Here is a 24,357-nt window from a genome sequence, read left to right on the forward strand (position 1 = left end):
GGCTTGTGCCCCCTTTCCAGCAGTGTTTGTCCTGGGACCCTGCAGAACCAGAAGGTGCAGAGCAAGCAGTCAGAGCCCATCAATGTGCCCCAGCTCCTCGCAGCCCCCCGGGGCAGGAGAGCCCTGCGGGGTGGCTCCAGCGCCAAGCCCAGCGCACAGCAATTAGCTCTGCTCCCGCGCAGATTTGCGGCTCCGCTCTTAAAAGCCGTTTCATAAATATTCGATGGCCTTTCCGCCGGGGTAATGTGCCTCTGTGACATTAAAGAGGAAACTCTGCGGAGGGGAGGGATGACAACAAATTTATCCACCAATAGCACACTCTTTTGGCACAAAAGCACATTCTTATCTTTGCATCCCATAATGAGAAGGCAGGGACGGGACTGCTGCTGCAGCTCCCTGGGTGGGTAGATGTGGAGCGCAAGGGAAGGGTGGCCGCAAACTGTTAGCCCTTTCCCCCCTTGCCTTTGCGAAGAGAAGGACCTGCCCTTGCGGTCCTGCAGTGGTTTCCCCAAGCCCCCGGCGAGGAGGACTTCTCTCACCATGTCAGACTGCGAGGGACTGCCCGTGGGTAAGCGCCAGATTTATATTTATATTTATATTCCCCCCGGTGTCCTGCCGGCCGGCCGGCACTCTCAGGTTGCAGAGCCACACGCGGAGCCGCCGCTGCCGAGGGGAGCGGAGCGCGGCGGGAGAGCGGGGACTCCCCGAGAGCCCGCGGTGCCTCACGGCCCGGTGCCGGGCTGCCGAGGGACAGAGCCTGGCTCTCCTCTGAGCGCTGGCGAGCAGGAAGGGTCTGCAATTCAGACAGACTGCAGGGTCCGCAGGGATGACGGTACCGATGTGTCAGTCGGAGTCACTGAGGAGGGTTTGTGGGGATGGGTGCTGCAGGACCAGGCGCTGTGTGCGTGTCCTGTTTGTTCCGTGATAAACCTCCCCGGATGGTAACGGACACAGCAAGGGCAGATAAATGTAATGCCAAGGGTTTATTTGCTGAAAGGAAACAGAAATGTACATTATTTTAAAATAAGTGCATTGCACACTTTGCCTATATGTGGGAAGGAATCGTTTACTAGAGCGTGGGGCTGTGTCTGTCAAACTTCACAGAGCAGAGCAGCATGTCAGCAGGAAGCAGGTTTCTCAGCTGTTTTTTTAAAAACTTCTATAGGAACTGTAAATATTATCTAGGCTGCCTCTACAAAAGGAAACTCTTGTCCAAATTATAGCCTACCTCTCTGCTCTCTGCCAAGGCATTTTACTAATAAAGAGATGGACTACTGGAAACACCTTTTATTTTTCCTTTAGCCATAGCAAGCCTTTATCTTTTCACGTGTATATGTATGTACAACATGTACTGTGTAGCACTCCTGTTCCATTACTCTGTGAGGGCTGTGCATCAAAGATGAAGTTCTGGGCTAAAAAGTGCAGCTGGAGAAGGAGAAGGCTGCTGCAGTGTTTTTCTTTTTTCTTCCTCTCTCTACTTCCATTTTACAAAGCAAATCCCAAGTCCAAAGCGGCACACTCATAACTAGAGTGGAAAAATATAAATTATGTATATGGTGCAGAGTGAGCTGCACCATGCACAATTCCCTGGGCTGTTGCTGTCAGCTAAATGCAGGAGAGATGAAAATGAGTATTTCCTGCTTACCTACTAAACCGGGTGAACTGTTAACCAGCAAAGTTTCGCTTCTCCAGGCTTTGATTTTAAGGGCCTGGCCCCAGTTTGCTTATTAAGCACTCTTAATAAGGGGGTGGGATATTTCAGGGTGACAGTATCAGTATCAGCTGGCATCTGATATTAATGATGAAACTGATATTGAGAGTGCATGGCATCTTGTGTGCAGAAGTTACTGATATCTCAATTACCTTTGCTGCTGAAAGGACCTTCGAGTTTTCTGCCAGAAAAACATTCATGGATGCATTGAGGCAAGGAAGCTATTTTCTATGGCAGGAATGAAAATTAAAGTGATGTTTAGATGTGGATCAGAAATGTGCCAGCATACACAGCGCAAAGGTTTATTTCTCTGTTTCCCCAATGCTGCCCAGGCCTGCTCTAAGGAATCAGGGCTCACCCTGCCCCATGCCAGACACCGCCAGCCTGTGCTTCTTGGACCTTGCAAGATATTCTGGTTCCTGTACTTACAGACATATAATGCATATATGCATATAAAAATATGCACAAAACCAGCAGTGAGAAATGAAAGGTACTCCATCAGAGTTATTAAGCAATCTTAGTGAACCAGCTGCTGACATCTTGCTTTTCACATCAAGGAATTTTGAAATAATTCTCTTTGTGGCTATTGCTCTTTGACTAGCTAGGTCAAAGTTTAAAACTTTAGCAGTTTAAAATTTAACACTCCATAAAAAGAGTTGCAAAAAATCATCATCAGACTTTCTAATACACTTATTAGTGTTCACTAGTGCAGAATACCCCTTTGATGAATCCAATGAGCATAACAAAGCTGGAACTGTACTTCTAAAATCCTTGGTTTTGAATGCAGCCAGATAATACAGCTACAAAAAGTTGGTGCAGTGACAGATATCATTAGCACTGCAATGTGGCTGCAATCCAGAGCCCTGCTTCTAACACAAACCCCACAGCCCTGTGCATGTGCCCGTGTATACACATGCACACGGCTATAAATAAGTTTAGCCAAGGCACAATATTAGTGTCAAGTGTATGGACTGCTTCAGTAACCTCTTTGCAAAGGGTATGCCTCACGAACAATCTGGGAACTGCACTTTGTAGTTACAGGAAATTAGTGCCAGAGTTTTTAGACTGCTTTCAGCCTACACAAGAATGTAGCAGGAACAGCTGTGTAATTGTTCCCTCAGAAAAGGAACTTGGGGGGAATGGCTGAACACAATCTTAGACTTAAACAGCTGGGTATGAACGGCTTGATACACCAATAATTCTTCAAGAGACTTTATTCAGTAAGAGTATCCTACTTCAGTGCTGGAAATGGTTATGCAATTTTTTGTGATGAAAGAATTGGGTGTTTTTAAATTACTGGTTTCTGTTCAGTTCCAGAGTGGCTGCACCCTTTCACTGTTGTGGAATGGAAAATGAAACATGTGATGCAAACAAGGTTTTATTTTGTTGTTTGAATGTAGTACAGAAGATATAAAAAAAGGTTCTTAAATGCCAGAATTTATATTACACGTAAGCAAGCATACAGTCATTTTGGATTGAATTCATACCAAAAAAAGGCATTTGAAAGCTGTTTGGGATTTGAAGATGAACAGAATTCTAAAATTTACACTCATAATTTCCCATTGTAACACAGGGAGAGAAGGAAAGATCAGTCACTTCAGGACAAAAGCGCTCCTATTACTTCCTCATTAGCAATTATTGACATACAGATGCTATCCATTAGTGCCAGCTACATAGATTTCTTGTCACTCCTACAAGCAGATAAAAGAAAAGCACATCAATTATTTAAGTGCTTCCCCTTGTGTGTATTATTTTCCTCTTGTAAGGAGTCGTAGTTCAGTCTCTGAAGCACTGAACAGCTTTTCACGCACCCAGCATTTTGATTAGGAATATATGAGTCATGATGGTTCTGGTTCTTAACACAAACCTTTTGACTTCAGAAAAATCTCTGAAGTCATGCAAAGGTTCTTCAAGTGCCTCCTTTCTTTCCCCTTTCAGCCACAGAGTGACTTTGAATAGCATGGGTAACTTCTTGTTGATAACACCACGTTTGAAATAACACAGGGTATTGAGCCATAACAGATGAAGATTATAATGCTGAAGAAGAACACCAGGAGCCTCATATATGCATACTTTCTCTGTTATTTACTGCAACGGGGCTAAGAAGGGAAGAAACAGAATTGATGTCTCTTGTTCTGCAGCAGGTGGCATGAGAATCTAACTGAATTCCCTTAAAATTCCTCACAAACTTTTATTGGCCTTGCTTCAGTAGAGGAGGAAGGAAGACATTTCATCTGAAGTATGTTCCTGACTCTTTAGCTAAATACTTCCGTTCAGAGCTAAAATTACATATTTCAAACATGTCTTGAAGACAGACTGGAATCAGTTGATAAAATTGGTATTTTCAGAATTAGGATATCCCAGAAAAACATGGGAATTTAGATTTCCTGAAATTCAACACATTCTTCACTGTCATGGGGAGTCCATTTATCTCAGCCAGAGAGGCTGATAGTGAGCAAGACCTCCAGCTGCCATGCTGGGCTGTCTCTAAACAGCTACTGGGAATAAAGTACAGCCCACATACATTTCTGTAACAAAAAATCATGACCCAGCACATGCACGAGCACTACTCCTGTCAAATAAAACTGCCCCACTTTCACATACTCATATTAGCATAGGACTCTGCTTGAAATTAACATTTCATTAGATTTGGTAAAGATTGTCAATCTTTTTGCAGGTAACTCCATGTTTCCCTCAGGGGTGGAGCACCACTTCTGCATCACAGTTTGCAGGGTGAGAGCCTCAGTCAGGGGCAGCAGCCTGAAATCTCCTTGCAGAGTGGCTGTGCAGGCTGCAGTTAGTGCTCAGGGAAAAGCAGAGGAGTGGGAAGGTTTTTCCAGCATAAGCAGTTAGCTGCTGCATCTTGGCAATGAAATGGCATTAACATCTCAGGAGAGAGGTCTGCAGGGTGAACCCCAGCTCCCGACTGCACTAAACCCACCAGCACTGCCCTGCATGCTCAGAGCTCCCCAGGAGCATCTCCCTGCCAGGGGAAGGGGAGCCCAGGGTGCTGGGGTGGTGAGAACCTGGCAAGTATCTGTATTTTTTATCAGGGTTTGTGACTGATAAACACTTCACAGAAACTCTGATCTTGGTGTATGGACCCTTGGCAAACTCATTTCCTTTTTCATTTGCTAAGTCAGCTTAGGAGATGAATGCTAGTGATTAGAAACAGTCACACATTTTCCAATAGAGTGTTCTTTCAGCACAAAATACAGATGTTACTAATTTAAAATGTAACATTTTGTTGACAATGTCAATATATTAATACATTTCTAAAAATCACATTCTTGAAAACTGAAATTGAGTGGGAGTAAGACAGAAAGCCTTTGCATGCTCAGGTAAAGTAAAATAAAATATAATATCTTGGAGTATTGCCCCAGTTTGATGAAAATTGAATTGAAATGCCAGAATTATCTTGGCAGCTGGGAGTCCTTCTGACCAGCTCTGTTGCTCCTCCAGAAATTCCATGTGTCCTCACTCTGTCCAAGCATTGCTTTGAGCAGCAGAGGCTGTGCATTCAGGGCACAAACACTGATGGTGATGAAGCAATTGCTACAGTTTAAAGCTTTAGAGAGGGTTTGGAACACAAAGATCAGGCAACCTCACAAGGAAAAATGAGTGACTCTGGTGCCCCAGAAATCGGTGAAAAACCCCAGAAGTAGATTTATGGTGATGAGCAAGCCCCACAGAGACACCAGACTGGGTATGCCTGGAAAGCCCTCTCTGTTCATACAGCACTGTAAGACAGCCCCATGAGTAAAAATATTCAGCCTACAGTCCATGAAGAGTTAAAATCACCTGGGTGCAGCCTTCACTTGCTTCAGAGGCTGCTGAGGGCTGAGCCTGGGTTAAAGGGCTCCCTGCTGAGGAGGGGTTCTCTCCTTCAGACAGGGCTTTCAAAGCCTTGGGGCTGTGTGGCTCAGCTCTGTTCTCTTCTCGTGCAGCTCCTCAGATGTTTTGCTGAGGGAGAAAGGGCTTTTCCATTTGGGAGAAGTCTGAGGCCTCCCCAGACCACAAAGCAATTGTTTCAGTGCTGAGAGAGGGAGAGAGCTGGAAGAGAGACAGAGGGCAAGGAGCAGCTCCACATCTGCACTTGGGCAAAATGCCACAAATGGAAAAGCTGGTTCTTTGTGATCAAAAGCAAAGATGAAAGAAGGTGGTCTCTGCTGCAGCCCAATATTGGGAGGCTCTCAATAGGGGTTCAGCCTAGCTTAGGCAAACTTAGTGTAGCTGTACATATCTGTGTAGCACAACACCCCTCTGCCACTCATAAAGTATTTCTGACAACTGGCTTAAAAGTTTGCAACCTCTGGAATTAGAAAAATGGCAAACTCTGTTGCTAGCTCTGTTTTTCTTCTCCAACATGGGTGTCCTGTCCCTTAGGCTTGGTGGTGGTTCAGTGGAAGCTGACTGTGTTCCAGGAGTGTCCTGAGCACAGGCACTGGGTTAGTCTTCATCTCCAGCCTCTGCCTCTGCAGTAGCAGTGGTTTCCTTTAAGACTAGCTAGACTAGAACTGGACTGCTGGACTAGTCTAACCGCTCAGCTGGCAAGCAGAGGCTGTGCCAGTTCACTGCTTTTCTGAAGCAGACTGGAGCCCCAGAGGCTCCAAGTGAGGGTATTTGACCTACAGACACATTAACACCCATTTCCACAAGAAAAATGTTTGTTTGTTTGTTTGTTTGTTCTTTGAGGAGGGGTGCTAAAGGAGGAGAGCTCCTTCAGGCAGTCAGCAGAGGCAGTAGAAGTTTACATGAACGTTTGCTGCTGGGATGGTGGTTAAGGATCTAGTCAGGAAATACAGAAGATGCTACATCTTTTCCAAGTGGTCCTCCTGTCCTCCCCTATCCCTCAATGGGAGGATTTTCCTTATCTGCAGAAGTACTTGGAAGCTGTAGTTTGTCCCAGGGTCTGTGAGCAAGAGCACTGCACAGCACATTTCTGAACATCTTATTCCGTGATGTTTACTGTAACTTAAGGCATGCAAAAAAAACCCCACAGTGTGACTTTTCTCCTCCTCTCCTCCATCCCTCATAACATCTGCAGTATTTCCAGCATATTCTGTGTTAAGCCATCAGTATTTAGAAGCCACAATTGCATTTAACAATGTCTGGAGCCTTCTGTTGCTGCAGACCTGTTATACAGGCAGTAATTTAGAGGGTGGGGCCCCCTTCCCTTCCTTTGCCATTCAGACTGCAAGATGAATGCTCAGTGTGCCCTCCCAAAAACCTGGCGAGTGCCCAGTCTCTCATCATCATATTCAGTTGCTTCTCTGTCCCTGTTGTTTCCTTACAGAGCGTGGTCAGCTCTCTCAACACACACTAGTGGTTTCCACAATTAAATCTGTAACATTAAGGATTACCTTACATCTCAGACCTCCTCTAAAACTCACAAATAAGGCTGTCAAGATCCTCCAAATGCTTTCTTCTTTGCAGGAAAGAAACTCAGGGGCAGAGGAATGTGCTCCTGAGCAGTGCCAGGTGCTGGGCAGGGACAGGTTAACAGTGCCTGGGATCAGTTCCCTGAAGGAGTCCTGGGTTTCACGGAGCAGCTGAAGTCACCCTTGAGTCAGCAGGGCACACAGGGACTGCTCATAGCTGCTCTTTGGTTCTGCACACGGTCTGTCAATCACACAAATTGCTTTGGGAAGAAAAGCAAGCCCTTCCTCAGAGGACTCCAAACTAGGCTCAGTAAAATGGTGGTGACCCTTGAGGAATCACAACAGATTCCATGAAGGCTTTGGGAAGCACAAAGCTGTCTCCATCACAAAAAACAGGGAGCATTTCAGAGAGGTGCAATGGCTGATTAATCTTGGGCAGCTTTCCCACACTGCTGAGGCAGGACCCCCCCAGTACCACACTACTGCTCCCAGCACTCTTTGTGTGGCTCACGTTCCCACCACTTCAGTGCTCCTTGGCAGAACACAGGCTCATCCCCACCACGTATTATGAAGGCATGAAATTAAGTTTGGAGAGATTTTTGAAAGGTTTAGGCCCAAAATCCCATCATAAATCCATAGAGACTACTTGCAAATTTGGCATTTCTTGTGGTTCTCACCTATCTTACAGATAAATACACACACATTTAACCTTTGTGCTGTTTTCTTTGAGGAGCTTCAGGATATGTTCTGGCTTTGCAGTCACACAGTACACCCAGAACACTTCCCAGTGACTAACACAGCTACTGGGAAAATGGTAAAGTCCTTGCTGCTGAACCAGAAGGTGAAAACTCCTGCAGCCAGACAACTTACCTGAAGAGGTCTGCTGAGGAAATAAAGAAATGAAAGAAATAAAGAAATAAAGGCACACACACACAAAAAGACCTGTGTGTAAAACATCTGAACACCTGAGTAATTTTTGGCAGACACTCAAAAATCTAAAGTGGTGACAGCAAGCTGAGCATCTCAGGTTGCACTTGATCATGTGATGATGAAGGACCTGATTTCAGGTTAAACTTATAATTTGCACATCTCCCAGTCATGCTTTGGGAGCATGATCCAGATTCTTTGAAATCAAGAGGAGCCTTTCCCTTCAGTCCAATGAATTAGGATCACAACACTCAAAAATCTCAGAAATATCTTTATCCCCTGACCCATCAGTACAAACCATGGGTCAGTTCAGTTGTACTCCTCAGAGCAGCAGCCTGAGCCCTCTGCTGTGTGGTTGGTGGGATTTGCTGGGTGAGGCCCTGCCAGCAATCACTTGTGGTGCATGGGGAACACCAGGCATTAGTCATACTTTGTCCCAACGCAATTGCTCAGAGAAATGTATTTATATTTGCACTAATTAAAACTTTGTGAAGGTTTCATGTTTCCCTTACTGAATCATTGCTAGATGTGACTCAGCAATAAGTCACACAAAGAGCCATGGGTGCAGCATTATTCAGTGTTTATATGTGAGAGAATGAGGCACATCAAGATCAAGCCAAAAACAGTTCCCAGAGCTGTGGGTGTGTAATAGGAGATGCCAAGGATCTCTTCTTTCAGAGCACCCAGCACACCACTGTATTTTACATATTCAAACTTCATTGCAGCTGTGAGCACTGGGCCTGTCCATAAATCAGACCTGTGGTCTCTGGTCCAGTATGAGGAGATGAGGAACAAGCCATTAGTGACCATTTGGGAAAACCTGGGTTCCCAGAGCTGCTCCATGGACCAACCCTTCTCCCTTCAAGAGCTGCTCTGCAGCTGAAGCACAGATGCAATCCAGTTCCCAGCAGAACTTTTCAAGCCAACTTAACCTGAAATTGTCCTTGATCTTTCTGGAATGGTATACTTTACCATGTTCAATATCTTCAACAGGTGAAGCTGGGATATTATTATAAACAGCATACTGGAAACACCTATGTCATAAAATACAAGATATTCAGACACCTCATAACTAGATCTCCAGCAATAAGCATTCTTGTTATAATTATAACTTGGTATTTCACCAATTGCTTGGAGATGCTCTGCAATGTCATTAGCCTCACACACAAACACTTCTGATACAGGCAACCTGTCTTTGGGACACTAAATCTGTCATTTTCTACAGCTCTTTATCTCAAATCAGAGGTTCCCAAGTTCATCTCGTTGCTATGACAGTCAGCTGGCTTTCTGACACCCATATGACTTAGGCATGATATCACAATCTCTTTGTGCTGGAGGGCATATGGATCACATGTGGAAAGGATTTTGAGAAGGAAACTATTGTTTCCTGCATCTATCATAAATTCCAAATGGTATATTCAGGCATAACTGTTCAAAACCAGACAGTTCATTGATGAAATGGAAACAACTTATCTGGGAAATCTCATTTAAACTGTTTGATTATTCTTAGTGCTGCCAATTCTTTGATGTTTATCATGAGCCTCCTAAGACTTGTTTTAATTTTTTTTTCCCTAAAGCCAGGTTTCTTGGGTCATGAGTTTTTGGTGGCTGTCAAAATGTCTGTGCACTGTCCATTTTCACCCAGTCACCAACACATTGGGCTTGTTATGCCACAGGAGAGAGGGGATTTTTTTGCAAAGATGTTTTGGTCAGGTATTTAAACATCCAAGGCTTAGGGAGAAACATCATGTGGGAAAGTGTGAGAGAAAATGCAATGTCTGGAACACATATGGCAGAGTGAGGCATACAGTGCTCACATATGTAGGACGAAGAATAATATTTCTCTAACAAAAGCTGTCTTTTTAAACACCAACCACATTTCTGCATGTTTTAATTTTGAGTCATTTAATGAAAAAAAAAAAAAAGAAAACTCCAGGGAAAGCATTCAGTCTGCTCACAGTTTTTCACAGGAGTGTTTGTTTTCTCAGCAAACTCATCACCTACAATTATTTGGTTTCTCCAGATCTTTGGGGAGCATCCTGGCACATCCTAAAGAGCCTTTTTGCTGTCCTTTACTATTCCCTGCCTACTCTGATATCCAGTAAAATGGGAGGAATAAGAAGACAGCTCTTCTCTATTCTCCCACTACACTGGAAGGAGAAAACCTCTGAAAATTGATCAGATGACACATTTTTGTTGAGGCATGGCGAGTCTCACTCCCTGCTTTAGAAGTTTCCCTGGTCAGGCCAATCAAAACATAACCAACACCAGCAAGGATCCAGCACTATTTTGGGCTTTGGGTATGCAGAGAGACCATCAGACCTTGAGCAAGAGCACCTCCCTGCTTCATTCTGCCTTTGGCATTTCAGAAGACAAAGCCAGTTCCTGAAGCAGCACATGTGCTCCTGTGCCACCTCTCTCATTCCCAAGGTCAGGTGTCCTTGCAGAGGAGGGGAGGCAGAGGAGCACCACAGGATTAATGAGAAAACTCACTGCTCTCTGGCTATGAGACAAAGGCAGCCAGGAGCTGGACATCTCCATTTTGTCCAAGGGGATGGCGCAGGATTAGAAAATACTTGTTTGTATTAAACCGATTTTATTTTCTCTCACAGAAAAGAGTTGAGCATGTGCATTTGCTTCCTTTTCCCAGTGATTTTCCCAGTGAAAATCAGCAGCTGAGTTATCCTAGATAATGGTGCTGAATCTTTAAATATTTCCTTGTTCTGACATGACTTCTCAACTGACAACCTCCCTTGTTGAGAAGGCTGCCTTGAGGGACAGGGGAGAACTGGAGGCAAGTGGCTGTTTTAATGGGTCACAGAGGAGTGGGACAAGGCTGTAGCATTTCATGAGTCACACAGGAGTGAGACAAGGCTGTAGTATTTCATGAGTCACACAGGAGTGAGACAAGGCTGTAGCAGAGTCCATCCCAGCACAGCCCCAGGCCCACCCCAGCAGCAGGTCTGTGCCATGGAGTGCCCTGCTCTCAGCACAACCCCATGGGGCTGCTGGAGTGCAGGGCCAGCACAGCCCTGCCACGGGCCAGCCTGCTCACAGGTCAGTCCTGGGGAGTGCCACGGAGGGACACAGCTGGGCAGGCACCTCCAACACAGCTTCTGCAGGCTTGTCTTGCTCTCCTGTGCAAAATCACGTGTTACCTGCAGTGAGTCCCAGACCTATCCTCTCAACAGTTCATGGCATCTGATGAGCCCATGTACTTGAATTTCTGTGTTGATCCACTATCAAATATCTATAAAAGGTGTAAAAAATCAGCAGGACTGCTAATTACTCACGGAGCTCAGACTATGGTCAGAGATAGTCCTAGGTTCCTGTCCAGGGAGGGAGGTTAACTTTAGTTCAGTAAGAGGTTATTAGATCCCTGTTTCTCCTTCCATTATTTCCCCAAACCACTTACCAGAACTGAGTTATCTTCCTTGTCTAATTTTTCTGGCTACTGATGATGTTTGGGTACCCTGTCTGTACTTTCAAGGCCTTATTTTAAATTTAGACAAGGAGGAGATTCTCCTCCTCTTGACCTTCATTTTGAGGGTTACTCATTGAATGCTGTGGGCACATTGAGTTAAAATTCCATTTGCTGCAGAGCCAAGTGGGTTAGGGCTGGAAAAACTGATTTCTTCTTGCTGCCTACTAGACCTCCACATGCCCTTCATGTGAAGGGCACATGCCTTGAGCCCTGAGGGATGCTGCTGTGGGTTTCCAAAGACTCAGGATCACCCCCTTCTTTTTAACATGTTACCTAAGTCAAGCACTTCTTAAAAATTCTCTCTTCAGCTCTATATGGGGATCTCAAGAGATCCTAAATAAATGATGTCTCTGCTGCAGTGCAGTGCTCCCTGGAGACACTTCCTCTGAGACCTCTCTGGCTTTTCTTTGGTTTTTCAAGTCCTGCCCATGTGCTGCTGCCTTCCTTGTTCTGCCCACCAGCAATACTTGGGAAAATACCTTGATTTTATCCAGAGAGGAAAGAGGTAGCATCAAAAAACCAATTGAATACTCATGAAGTAGAAATTCAAAGTAATTTTCTGTTTGTGAGAAAATTCTTTATACATATTAACAGAAAGCATCTTCTACTATTTGTGCATCTTTAATAAAGGTGTGTTTCTCCAGTTCTCGTGTGACTAACATGGAATTCTACCAAATATCCAATGATGACACAAACTACAATAGTGAAATATGATCCACTTGCTCATGTCACTGAAACCTCAGAAGGGAATTACAGCCTTCAGCAGGGTTCATTTGAGGTATACTACTTAAGGTAATAAGGCTGGACAATCTCATTAAGATTTATTTCCACCCCATTTAAACATGGGTTCAAAAGTACAGCCGGAGCTGTGCTGGCTTTATCTTTGTCTTATGGAAGAGATTGGAGAAAGAAGTAAACAGAAAACACTCAGTGGCTCAGTTGGCCAGGCCATGAGACTGCAGTATGAAGCACACACAGACTTGTGCCCAGGCTTGGAGGCTGAGAAAACTGGAATAAACTTTTTATCCTAATTACATTGCATAGGCTTTTTTCTTTTTTTTTTTCCTCCCATGGAATTTAGGAGATATTGCATCATTCTGTGAGGAAGAGGGAGGCACAAAACAATTGCATCTGCTCTTCTTTAACGGTAGTTCACCATGTTCACTGGATTTCTTCCAGACCTGAATTTGTCTGTACCCATAAGGGAAATGTATGGGTTAGGAAAAATACATTTTCAAACATTTCAGCTTGTGTTGCAGATTCCCTAAGTAGTCTGAGACTTTTACAAAGCTCCCAGCACATCAGGCTTGTCCTGCAGACTGATATGTGATGACAGTAATCCTTCAATTACACTTTAGGTGCCTGTTCTTGCTTCTGTTGAAGCCATCCAGATTGTGAGTTATTTGGAAGCATTTTTCTCTTCCTTTTCAGTATAAAAGAAGCAGAGAATATTTTCACCTGGGAGAGGAGAATTAGCTAGAGAGCAAATGCAGCAGCCCCCTATATTTGCAGCAGTGCCTTTCTGGTGAGGGTGAATAGATGCACCCAGATGCATCAAATGCTTGAGGCTGGCTGTTCCTACCCAAACAGACTCGTGGTGATCATGCCCTGAAGCCCAGGGGTTTTGGGATCAGACATCCTGTAATCCACAGGCAAAGCTCAAGCTGCCAGCACAGTCCAGCTCTTCCTGCTGCAGGCAGCATCTTCAGCTCATCCTGGTGAGAGGGTGGACTGCAGACTGCAGGAGCAAGGGGAGCCTTCAGCAGACAGAGGATGCAAACAGCAGAGGACATGACCTCAAGCATGTCCTTGGTGCTGCTTCCACATGAAACCTAGCCCAGCCCTTTGGTCTGGGAGTGGATTTTCTTGTTCGGATTGCACTCTCACCCTTGCCAGATTTGGACTATCCTTTGTGGTTTACCCAAATCCAGAGTCAGTGAGTACATCCAGAGGCCCCTGGAGAATACTAAGGCAGGGAAAGGCATTTGGCCCTCTCCAACACTTTCTGTGAGAGTGTCAGCTGAGAAGTAGATCCAGCATTGTTATTCCCTAAGTTTGATTTCCTTGGCACTTGTTAGATGCACAGAAATGTACAATCAACACTGCCATGTAGACAGGACTAAAATCTGAATGTTTGGAAGAAAAATAAGGGATTGAATAGAAAGAGAAATGGAGTCGGCAGTTCTAAGGACCCATCACCATAGTATCAAGACAATGTTTACAAAACTTCTTTGTTAAGAAGTTTCCACATGCTCTTTCTTTCAATTTCAGTTAAATTCAACATAGTCACTGCTCTGGATTGAAACTGTGCCCTGAAGGGCCTGTAATCTAAACATGGAAACATTTAAGTCATGTGCTAAAAGAAGAAAATGAAGCTGCATGCAGTGCTGTGTGAGGACCCCTGGGCTGATCCTGGTGGACCTGCAATGGCCCCATTAACAGCCAGGGAAGATCCTCCTGCAAGCCCCAGAGCTGCCATGCTGGAAGAAAAACCCAGACGTGCCATTGTTCAGTGGGAACTCTCCTGGGAAGCCCCAAAGCTGTTGTCCCCAGGTAGAACCCACCCTGCAAGCCCCAGAGTTGCCATCCCAGGGTGGAAATCATTCTGCAAATCCCAGAGCTGCTGTCTCATGGATACAACCCTCATGCAAGCCCCAGAGCTGCTGTCTTGGAAGTCCAAGGCTGGGCAAAGGTAAGGAGAGGTGCCCAGGCAGCCTGGTGAGCTAGGACATAACATGGCTCCTCAGTCTCTGCAGCTGCATCTCCAGCACTGCCTGGTACATCCCTGCACTGTCCTCCCCTCTGTGATCTAGGTGTGCTCCAGCCCAACAGCAGCAGAATAAATCCCCATCTATTTTCAGTGGCTGAGTTGTGTGGAATGCAGTTCAGACTTTGGCATGAAGTGGGGAAAATTATTTGGGTAGTCAAACTTCATTTTGCTAAATTTGGAGTTACTAAGAATATTCATATTTTTAAACACAATGTTTAACCTGACAGCATCCCACTCAAATGCTTTACATAAGCTTATTAGGACCTTCTGTGCAGTACTATATTTATCACAATTAGCAAATATTAGTGGCTCAGACAAACTGCAAGATATCTTTTCTGCCCTGCTCCTATTTTGTTCCTCGTCTCCTTGCATTCCTTAACCTAAGCCTAGCCTAGATTAGATCCTTTCACATATCAGCCTTTCTGCCCAACAAGCAGAAAGGAGAAATAAAAAAGGAAAATGAATAGAAAATTAACCATTAGGAGCCTCTGAGAAATCAAAAGAGCCTTTTAGATTAAGTGTCTCACTAGTGTCAAGGCTAGTAGCAGTGCCAGTGGCATTAGTAGCATTAAGTTACTTAATTCTAGTATGATTCATAATCATTTGTAGCTATGAGCTTACCCAGAATAAATCCTCATCCTCCCAGGTCTTTTGTTTGCCATCTCTTGACAAGCTATGTTGCATATAAATGAGGTCATAAAACATGTGAAGGAGGAATATATTTTCATTTGTATTGAAGTTTCATGCATGCAAATGCTACTGTACAAATACTAGTAATGGATAGTATTAGTAGTTAATGAACTCAATCCTTATTTGGGCTTAGTTTGGGAGGTTTTGTGCTCTTAGACAGATATGAAATATATGAAATGAAATGAGGGTCTCCCTGAATAAGGCCAATTTTAAGAGATACTTAGACCTCGCTGCAGTCAGAGGCAAAGGGTGGCCCAGCTGGCCTGTGTTCCAACCAGGATAGATCTCACAGGAAGGCTGGAATTTATCTTCTGATGTCTTTCATGGTTTGTGAGCAAATCACAGGCTGCTAAGCCACTTTAAGCCCACAGACTGTTCAGAATCCCAGGGAGGAGCAAAGGTTTGGGTACCAGAGCCTCAAATCCCACCACACGTGCCAGAACTCTGATAAAAGGGCTGGTTAAGACCTTTCAGGAGAACTTGACACTTGTGTGTGTACACACAAACGCCTGAGCCTTGACACTGATGAGCAGATAAGCGCTGGTGCTTATCCTGCAGCCTCCTGAGAGGATTCACTCCTCTGGCAGAGGGCACTGCCTGGGCTGGGCTGTTGGGCACAGAGGCTGTGGAGAAGCACTTAGGGAGCAGTGTGGATCCACTGCTTCACCCTCCACCACTGACCTTGGCCTTTTCCCTGGCAATGCTGTGAAGGGAAGGGCTGCTGGCCCCCTGTCAGGTTACAGCCCTGCCTGGCTGGTGTGCAGCAGGAGATGTTAATGCTCCTTCTGCCCTGTGTGCTGGCCTGCACTCTCCATGAGTGATGATACCTGGGAAAAAACACAACTTTTTTGAGGCTGTTAGAGGTTTTTTACTTTTTCTGGAAAGGGGGAAAATAAAGGTGTCAATGAAGTTCACTTACTCACTTAACAGACAAAAAAGCATCCAATCATTATCTGTTGGATTTGAGAAGAACTTACTGTAAATGTACCAGGTATGTGGGACAGCAATCAGTAAAATTCCTTTTCATTTACTGTGAGCTTCAAAACTATCACGCAAGGTCCAGTTTACAGAGTTCATTTTGTGGTCTTGGGCAGTGAAGGCCTTGGTTTAAAGCATCATTGTTTAGTTATTAATTATATTGATTCAAGGACCCAACTCACAGATATTTTCTAATTCTGTTCTTTTCTACTGGAGTTGCTTGGGCCACTGCTTCTCCTCCCAGCTGTCACTGGCCTTTCCTCCTAATGCCCTCCAGTGGGACAGCTGCTACTTCATTTGGGAATCAATCCCAGTGAGTCTCCTGCAGATATATTCCAAGGGCTCATCTCTGGATAAGCATGACCCCTGAAGGCCATTGACCTGTGCTATGTGACATTGCTACCAGTAGAAATTACCAGTTGCAGGATGTCTGGAGGTGGTTTGCATTCCCATCTGGAAATATTCATGCTGAGTCTCTCTCATTCCTCACATTTTCACTGATTTCAGGGAGCTCAGCTTGGACCTACAGTTTGGGCTGAACTCATGCTCCTAAAATCTCAAGATCATATCTACTATTTTTCTTGGAAGTTTTTTGATCCAAAAAGTCATCAGCTGACAAGTGTATCTTTGTCTTGTTGTGCCTCATACAAATGTAATCTTTATGGCATGTACTGGTTGAACTGAAGAACATCACTGGTACCTACTTCCACTGCCTTTCCAGGAACCGACTTAGGACACATTCTCAAGATCAATGCCTTGGCTGATGGTGAGGAGCATTGAGAGTGGGACCAAGATAGGGTCAGACTACATGAAAGGAGAAACACTAGCTGCAAAATCCGCTGCTATGCAGAAGAGAGCAGAATATCTCATGGATTCATTTATCAGCATTTCAAAGCTGCTCTGTTGGAGATGGAGCCAGCTACAGCACTATAAACTAGAGTCTGTATTCCAGTTGTATACTGTGATCTTGCACTAGTTGGTTTACAGAAAATTTAAAAAGAAGGATAAATGTTGCCTATAAGCCCTGTTGCCAAAGAAAATGTAAGTATTATTTTCAGCTGCTTACTCATTAAGAGGGAGCTGTAGCACTTGAGTCTTGCTTTGCTTTTTTGCTGCTGGGAGCCAACAATTCTCCTCTTTGAGTGTTGTACTGTGCATGCCCAGCTCTTGAAGGAAAACAGGGATAAATCACAAGTTTTCCAAAGTTACCTTGTTAGAATAATATGTAAAATCTAAGCATGTGCAATCATAAGCATGCTGTTGGAAAGGAAAATGTTTGGGGAAACTTTTACAAATTGGAAGATGAATATGCTGTGCTCCAGGAAGGACATGTAGCATTATGTGCAGATTGCCTGAAGACATCACCGCCTTTGCCAGTGGTAACAGTGTTTCCTAACAAAGACAGATTGTGCCTCCAGGGAAAAATAAAGAGGTGACTGCCAAGCAATATCAGTGAATGTATCGAGAAAATTCTATTTAGTTACAAAAAACCCATAAAACACAAAAATCTGGTTACGTGGCTTGTCTAAATTGAAGAGACTAAATTGTTGGTAAATAGGATTCCTTCCTACCCAAACGGTTCTATGGACCTATGAACTAAGTATAACTGCCCAAAAGATTAATTCATTATTCCCCAGTTATCCTACTGCAACTTAAATACCTCAGAAAATTGTCCTTAGCAGCAAAAATTAAAACCAGCTGTTTTACTAATTTTATTAGTTACCAGTGAATCTACACATGAAAAGATAAACAATGTCAGGAAAGGAAAGGAAAGGAAAGGAAAGGAAAGGAAAGGAAAGGAAAGGAAAGGAAAGGAAAGGAAAGGAAAGGAAAGGAAAGGAAAGGAAAGGAAAGGAAAGGAAAGGAAAGGAAAGGAAAGGAAAGGAAAGGAAAGGAAAGGAAAGGAAAGGAAAGGAAAGGAAAGGAAAGGAAAGGAAAGGAAAGGAAAGGAAAGGAAAGGAAAGGAAAGGAAAGGAAAGGAAAGGAAAGGAAAGGAAAGGAAAGGAAAAGGAAAGGAAAGGAAAGGAAAGGAAAGGAAAGGAAAGGAAAGGAAAGGAAAGGAAAGGAAAGGAAAGGGCCATGAACCCAGCATCCCAGATTCATTCCCTCTGGAGATGGTGTTCATGGGCACTCATGGGTGAGTGGTGGTTTCAGCCCCAGGAAAGGCCTGACAGCCATGTGCAGCTGCAGGGATGCTCTGGAGGAAAAGCAGGTTTTGGTTCCTCTGTGTTTGGGGCTCACATGAGTAACATCAACATTCATTCATTGTCCTGCCCTTTCAGCTAAACTCCTCTGATTTACCCACCCTTCACACTGGAGCAGACATAAGGAAGATCATGGGCAACTAGAGAAGCATCTTGTTCCATCATTCTTCCTACTGTTGTTAGTAGTGGGTAGAGCTTGCATACAAAATGTAAAGGATACTTAGAGGAATACAGTGATATTTTAATAGATATTTAAAAATCCAACATCTCCAAACACAGCCCATTTCAGGCTCAAAATGCCTATCAATAAGCTCAGTTACACATTCACCACTTGAACTACAAAGATGTCACCAAAGTGCCCAATTTAATTTCTTCCTAGTCCATGACAATTTACAGGACTCTGATTTAAAATTCGATCATCACCCTGAGTATGTTTGGGGGCTGGGCATTTAAGTCACATGAAGCTTTCCTTCTCACATAAAGCTTTCCTTAGCTGTACTTCTAGATGTCATTCAGTGTAATTATTTATTACTTGCATAAACCAGAGCGATGCAAAGACATCTGCCACTGAAGTTCAGCAGCATATTTGTGTTTCTGTTATTCTAAAATATCTAACCTAAGAAAGGGGAAATTCCTTGGCTTTGTCTGTTGGGGTTATTTTATAATTATTTTAAATTTTGGGGCAATGGGTTTTGTTGTTTGATTGTTTGTTTGTTTCCTCATGTTGTATGCTTCCAGGGAAATAAACAGGGATTTATTCATGAAATTCTTACAGGAGGAGGAAGTCATGCTTGGGTCTTACTGTCATGGAGGGAGATAAACAAACTAACATATTTAGCTAAAGAATATAGAGCCCATAGGAAAACAGTCTGAACAAGACTGGAGAGACATACACAAGCTGGCATAGGAGATACTGAGACAGGGAACAGAATGTTTAGATAGAGACGCTTATGGGTATTCCCCACCAACAAATGAATCATCCAGGGCATAAGTGGCTATTTTTAGCAGCAGTGTCTATGTTACTTTTGCCTTTCACATTGAGAAAACTGCGAAGCACTAGATAGGAGATGCTAAAAATTCATGGAGAGCAATGCTGGGCTTCCCCCTACAGATGTGCAGGACTCGGAGTGCCTTTGGCCTGGGTGTGCAGTAGACCCACAGAGATGACAGACAGACAGACAGACAGACAGATAGATAGATAGATAGATAGATAGATAGATAGATAGATAGATAGATATGAGGGGAGGTGTCTCCATTGAGTAGTAATAGACTCTCCCAACATGCATCATCACCAGGTGGGTAGAATGGGAGTCCTCAGGCACCCTTTGTGCTGACAGCCTCCACTTCCAGATTCCACTCAGCTCCTCTGTGGGGATCAGGGAGATCGCATTTTCTGATGTCCTAATCATTGCTCTGGGCAAAATCCTTTGACTTCAGCTGTAAGGATCATGACTTAATCCAACAATTTAGCCCAATAATGGAAACCAGCTGGTAACACAATATTTGGTTTTGTCATTATGTTCACCACTTGGAAGTAACGGGCTGCAAAGCCCCTTTGATTTGTGGCAGGGCATTCCATTAACACATCTATAAAAAGAGCCAAGATGTTTCCATTGCCGGCACTTAACAATTTTCTCTATTACTTTGATGACTATTCACTTTGAATGGAAAGTGCTTTTCCGCACCGTTGAAGCACAGCTAGGGCATAACCTTGGAGCACTCTGAAGTGCTGAGATGCTACAAGAAGTAACACTCAGGAGAGCACATCCCCTGTTTGGCACGCCCTGCCCGGCCGGGTCCTGTGCAGCTCCCTGCCTGTCACCCACAAACCAGGCCAGAATGTGCCCTGTGACATCCAGGGGGCACAGAGATATTTCATCTGCCTTCCCCTTTTGCATGATTACAATGTCAATTTTGCATTCAATTCCTTGTATGCAATTGGTGGTAAAACCCATGCAGGTTTAAGCTTGCTTCCTCAGCTTTTATTGGATAGTAAAAACAGTATGTACTTGTCTGGCGGTGGGGGACGTAAGTTGAGAGGGTGATGTTCAAATCCAGCAGATCAGCATAAGGCCCTCAGGATATCATTCTTGCTGCAATTACAAGTAATAGCTAAAGAAATGGTAGGAGACTTTCACAGTGTGAATAGAAATGTTTCTCTTCAACTCCTTGTATGAACACTGCAGACAAGGACAAATAGTTACAACTGTAAAGCCCTCAGTGAAAAATTGATTCTCATTCGTGTCTCTAGCTCCAGCTTTTCCTTACGGGAGGCAGTGGTGGGTCATCAGTGTGGTCATTTTAAGCTTGCTACAAAATAAATCCTGATTCAAGAGTCTCCCTGAGTGATCTTTGCTTACATGCACAAGAGTTTCTCATGCAAAGAGCCCCAGAGATGTTGATGCTAATAGGTAGATGGTGGAGACGATTTCACTGTGACTGTTAGAGACTGGAGATGAGGAACAAAAGCTCCTTTCTGAGAGCTGCTCATCCATCTCGAATGCTCTGACTCACTTCACCTCGTGTGGGACTGAGTGCTTAGAAAAACCAACACTGCCATCTTTTACCACGTGTGCAGGATCACAGCCTTAGCATACACAAAGCATTACTCATTGCAGCTGATCCCATTAACGCTGAAGACACAGGCTTGCACTTACCCTGGACGAGCTGGAGAAAAGGCTTCTGTATGAGAGGATTATGGCTACTGTTCTGGGGCTCAACACTTCTTAGTTAAAATAGTTCACAGTGAAGCAATAACATCTTTAAGTTTGCAATGTATCATCATCTGTTTTATTTGTTCTGTTAAAGTCTTGCTAAAGTTTTTGGGGTTTTGTAAAGCTTTCATCTTTTGTAAAGATGAAATAAAAACTAACTGCTGCTATTCTTGATTTTTACAAAACTTCTTACTTAAGAAATAGACAAAAAAATCTTCAGGTCAGCTGTACAATATAATCAGACTACCAACACAAAAAGGCAGTGCAATGCCACGTCAATGGAAGCAGTAAGATGAGCGGATTTCTGGTTGCCCAAAATGCGACTCTCTGAGCATGCTTATATGCAAACATAAAGTCAGTCTGACATGAATTAGGTGAACTATGTTATCTTGCATCAAAATATTTTCCCCGTTCTGTGTGTTTCCAAATATAACTAATTTATGCATTTCAGAGTGTATAGTTCATATTGCTCAGAGTTGAAGCAGGTGTAGCAGCTCTTCTCCTGTTTAAATCAGAGATGCTGTTGCATATTTCAGTGGATAGACAAAGTATTTCTCCAGGTGGTGCCAAATTTGAGAAAAAAGTTGACAAATTCAGAGAAGGCATCCAACAAGCCCTCCAAGCTACAGTCTTTTACTGCCGGACATGTACTCTCCCTTTCCAGTGACCTCGCTCTCCTAAGCATGTTCTTATGACATCACCTTAATGCTGTGGCTTAAAAACAGCTTAATTAATTTAGTGTCTATGCATTGCTGTCTGCTGCCATTGTAACATCCACATAAATAAAAAGAAGGGAAGGCACTCAGCTGCCTCTCATGCAGAGCCCTCTGAGTCCCGGACACAACCCACCAGCTGCTCCAGGGGCATCGCTGAGGAACATGAAGTCCATCCCCGAGGAGCCAGCCCAGGCAGACCACACTGGAGCACCAGAGTTCTGTGCAGGTTATTTGTTTCTTCCATTACTTAATCCCACGTTGCTGTTGAAATGATGATTGCCTTATATTTTGTAACAGCTGGGATTTTAACTTAATTTACAAAGTAATTAATTTTCTTTAATTGTGATGGGGGCTTGCTGTTAAGTAGTAAGTAGACAGAGATAGTGCAACGATGTTTTCTTGGGTCTGGAAGCACTACTGTAAGCTAGTATCATTTCTGTAGCACAGCAAGAATAAATGTTCTTTATAAGTATTACATGTTCATGGTGGCTAGTTTAGTGTGAGTGTAGAACAGAAAATATATTTCCTTTTCCTTCAGTGCAGACTGGAAAACAGACAGGTGGCAGTAAAAAAAAAAAAGGACTACAAATCTAAAGCAAGCTATAATGCCATTAATGGTTTAAGTTACTTTAATAAGAAAGGATTTGTTGCTTACTAGCTGACATTATATATAACTACTTTTAGTCAGGAAGGAAAAAAATAACAAGACAAGCTATCAATATAATAATTTTTTAATATGTTTCATTTTCCTAATGAAAGTAGTAGACTTCTAGATCTTTTTATTTTACCCATTAACAAAAGTAATCCACATCAGAGATCTAGACAAGAAAATCCAAGACTGGAGTTCATGCAGAGACTAATCTATGTAGATTACATTTGGCAGCATACCCCCCAACCAGGTTTCAAACAGAAGGATGTGTTGCATTTCTACCCCACACTAGAAACCCCAGCTCTCCTGTGCCTGGGTACAGTGAGCTGCCAGGAAATGGCTTGGTGGTCTGCAGGTTGATCCTGGGAGTGCTGTCAGTGCCTGCTGGTGCCCTCAGCAGCCCCTCCCTTCACAGCACTGCACCCCACAAAGCTGCCCGAGCCTGGCAGGGGGCATCCTGGAGCAGGGGGGTTTATTTATCTGTGTTACAGAGCAAACCTGGGCCCTGCACAGCCAGAGCAGGTCCAAACCTGTCCTTGTGACAGCCCCACTGCTGCACCTCATGGCATGTGACTCATTAGCTGTGAGCAGCTGAGACTGCCCAGGTAGAAAGATGCCTTTGGATTTGGCTGCCTCGCTCGGAAGAGAGCTTCACAAAAATGTTATGCTTGATCATGTGGAATAGGCACACTGAAGGCTGAGGAAATCGGTTGAAGGGCCAAGACATTTTATCCTGGCACAAGCCAAGCGCAACACTTTACCAGACATCCAGGAGCTATTGAAAGACAGAAGCACACTGAGATCTCTACAGCTATCTGAAGCTGTCCAGCTGGGAGGTTGAATGTCAGGCTTTGTAGAAGATCAGATATTTTTCCTTTTTAACAGAAGTGGTTTATAACAGATGCTGTGATGAATCCATCCTCATGGGTTCTTCTGTGCTCAGAATAAAGAGATAAGATAGCTAGATGCGGATAAGTAATACTAGTTTTATCATACTGCTGGAGTTCACTTTGCCCAGCATGTGTGGGATGGGAATCCCCAGCATGCAGGGGACCCATGGGAGGTGGGGACAGTGGCTTTTGGAGGTACCACAAAGCTGTGCAAGGAATAGTCATGCTGGATTGCCTCCTGCACATCTTCTGGTGTCGACACCGAGCCATGCGTGCACCCAGGCACTTATCTGGTTTTATTGCATACTGATGTTCTCCTCCCGGCCATGTCATCCTCAAGATGTTTTTCCATCTTCTCTAATCAGATTAACCAGCTGCTCATGCTTTAAGGACACTAACTCTGTGGGATGTACTTCAGACCATGGTCTGTGTCATCTTCCTATTTACTCCCTTGACAGCTGTGTGCCTGAAGCGAGGGGATTGTATCTGTCTTGAATTGCTGGGGCACCAAAAATCCCATTTTCTGTTTTCTGTGCACTCTGTTCCCTTCAAAACAGGGCTTGAGGTGGTGCCTTCCCTAGGGACCTGACAGGGACAGACCTGGGCTATCTCCTTCAGCCTGGTATAATCTTCCAAGATATTTTAAAAGATGATGTTTTACATCCCTCAGGGTGACACTGGGCGCTGTGGGATGGTAGCAAGTGATTGAGGTGGTACCTCTGAAGGGAACAAGCTGCCACCACAGCTGAAACGCCTTGCTTCTTTGCAAGGATGTGATGAGGACCTAATTTGTTGTTAATTTGCTGTAAATAAGAAGTAAAATGAGTATGTGAAAATGATGTCTCTGGTGACATAAGCCAAATTTTTATTTTTTGTCTCCACAATCCATATACATAGCAGTAAATGTCTATGCAAGCCAAGGAATAAATATTCCCATTGTTGTGCTTACAATCTGAAACAAAGACCTCAGTAATCCTCTGCATAATATCAAATATATTCAAACATATATACAACAGCAAAGAGTTTTCTATAAATATAATAATTTCAAGGTGCCTCTAACTCTGCTCTTGAAACACACCCAGAGTTAATTTGCCAGTGAAATCAGCAGTGGCCGTGCTAATCAGATGATCAGCAAAGAGCCAACACTGTTTACAGGACAAAGCCTGGGCTCCACTCAGCTTCACAGTGCTTCGAAGCAGTTGCCATTACTATTTTTTTCTAATTTTCCCCAAGATCTTTAAGA

General features: G+C 43.9%; 1 protein-coding gene across 4 annotated transcripts in view; it reads left to right on the forward strand.

Annotated features, from left to right (window-relative positions):
- The first annotated feature begins 276 nt into the window (after window positions 1–276).
- EML1 (EMAP like 1) overlaps window positions 277–24,357 on the forward strand; it is a 120,654-nt gene continuing 96,573 nt past the window's right edge. For 2 of the 4 annotated variants that reach the window (XM_063399349.1, XM_063399352.1), the window contains exon 1: window positions 280–568. In XM_063399349.1, the coding sequence (XP_063255419.1) occupies window positions 409–568 (160 nt within the window). In that variant the 5' untranslated portion in view covers window positions 280–408. Of the gene's footprint in view, window positions 569–24,357 lie in introns of all 4 variants that reach the window. The other 2 variants (XM_063399348.1, XM_063399353.1) reach the window with 2 other exon arrangements.

This window comes from Prinia subflava, chromosome 5 (genome assembly GCF_021018805.1).
Source record: "Prinia subflava isolate CZ2003 ecotype Zambia chromosome 5, Cam_Psub_1.2, whole genome shotgun sequence".
Lineage (NCBI taxonomy): Eukaryota > Metazoa > Chordata > Aves > Passeriformes > Cisticolidae > Prinia > Prinia subflava.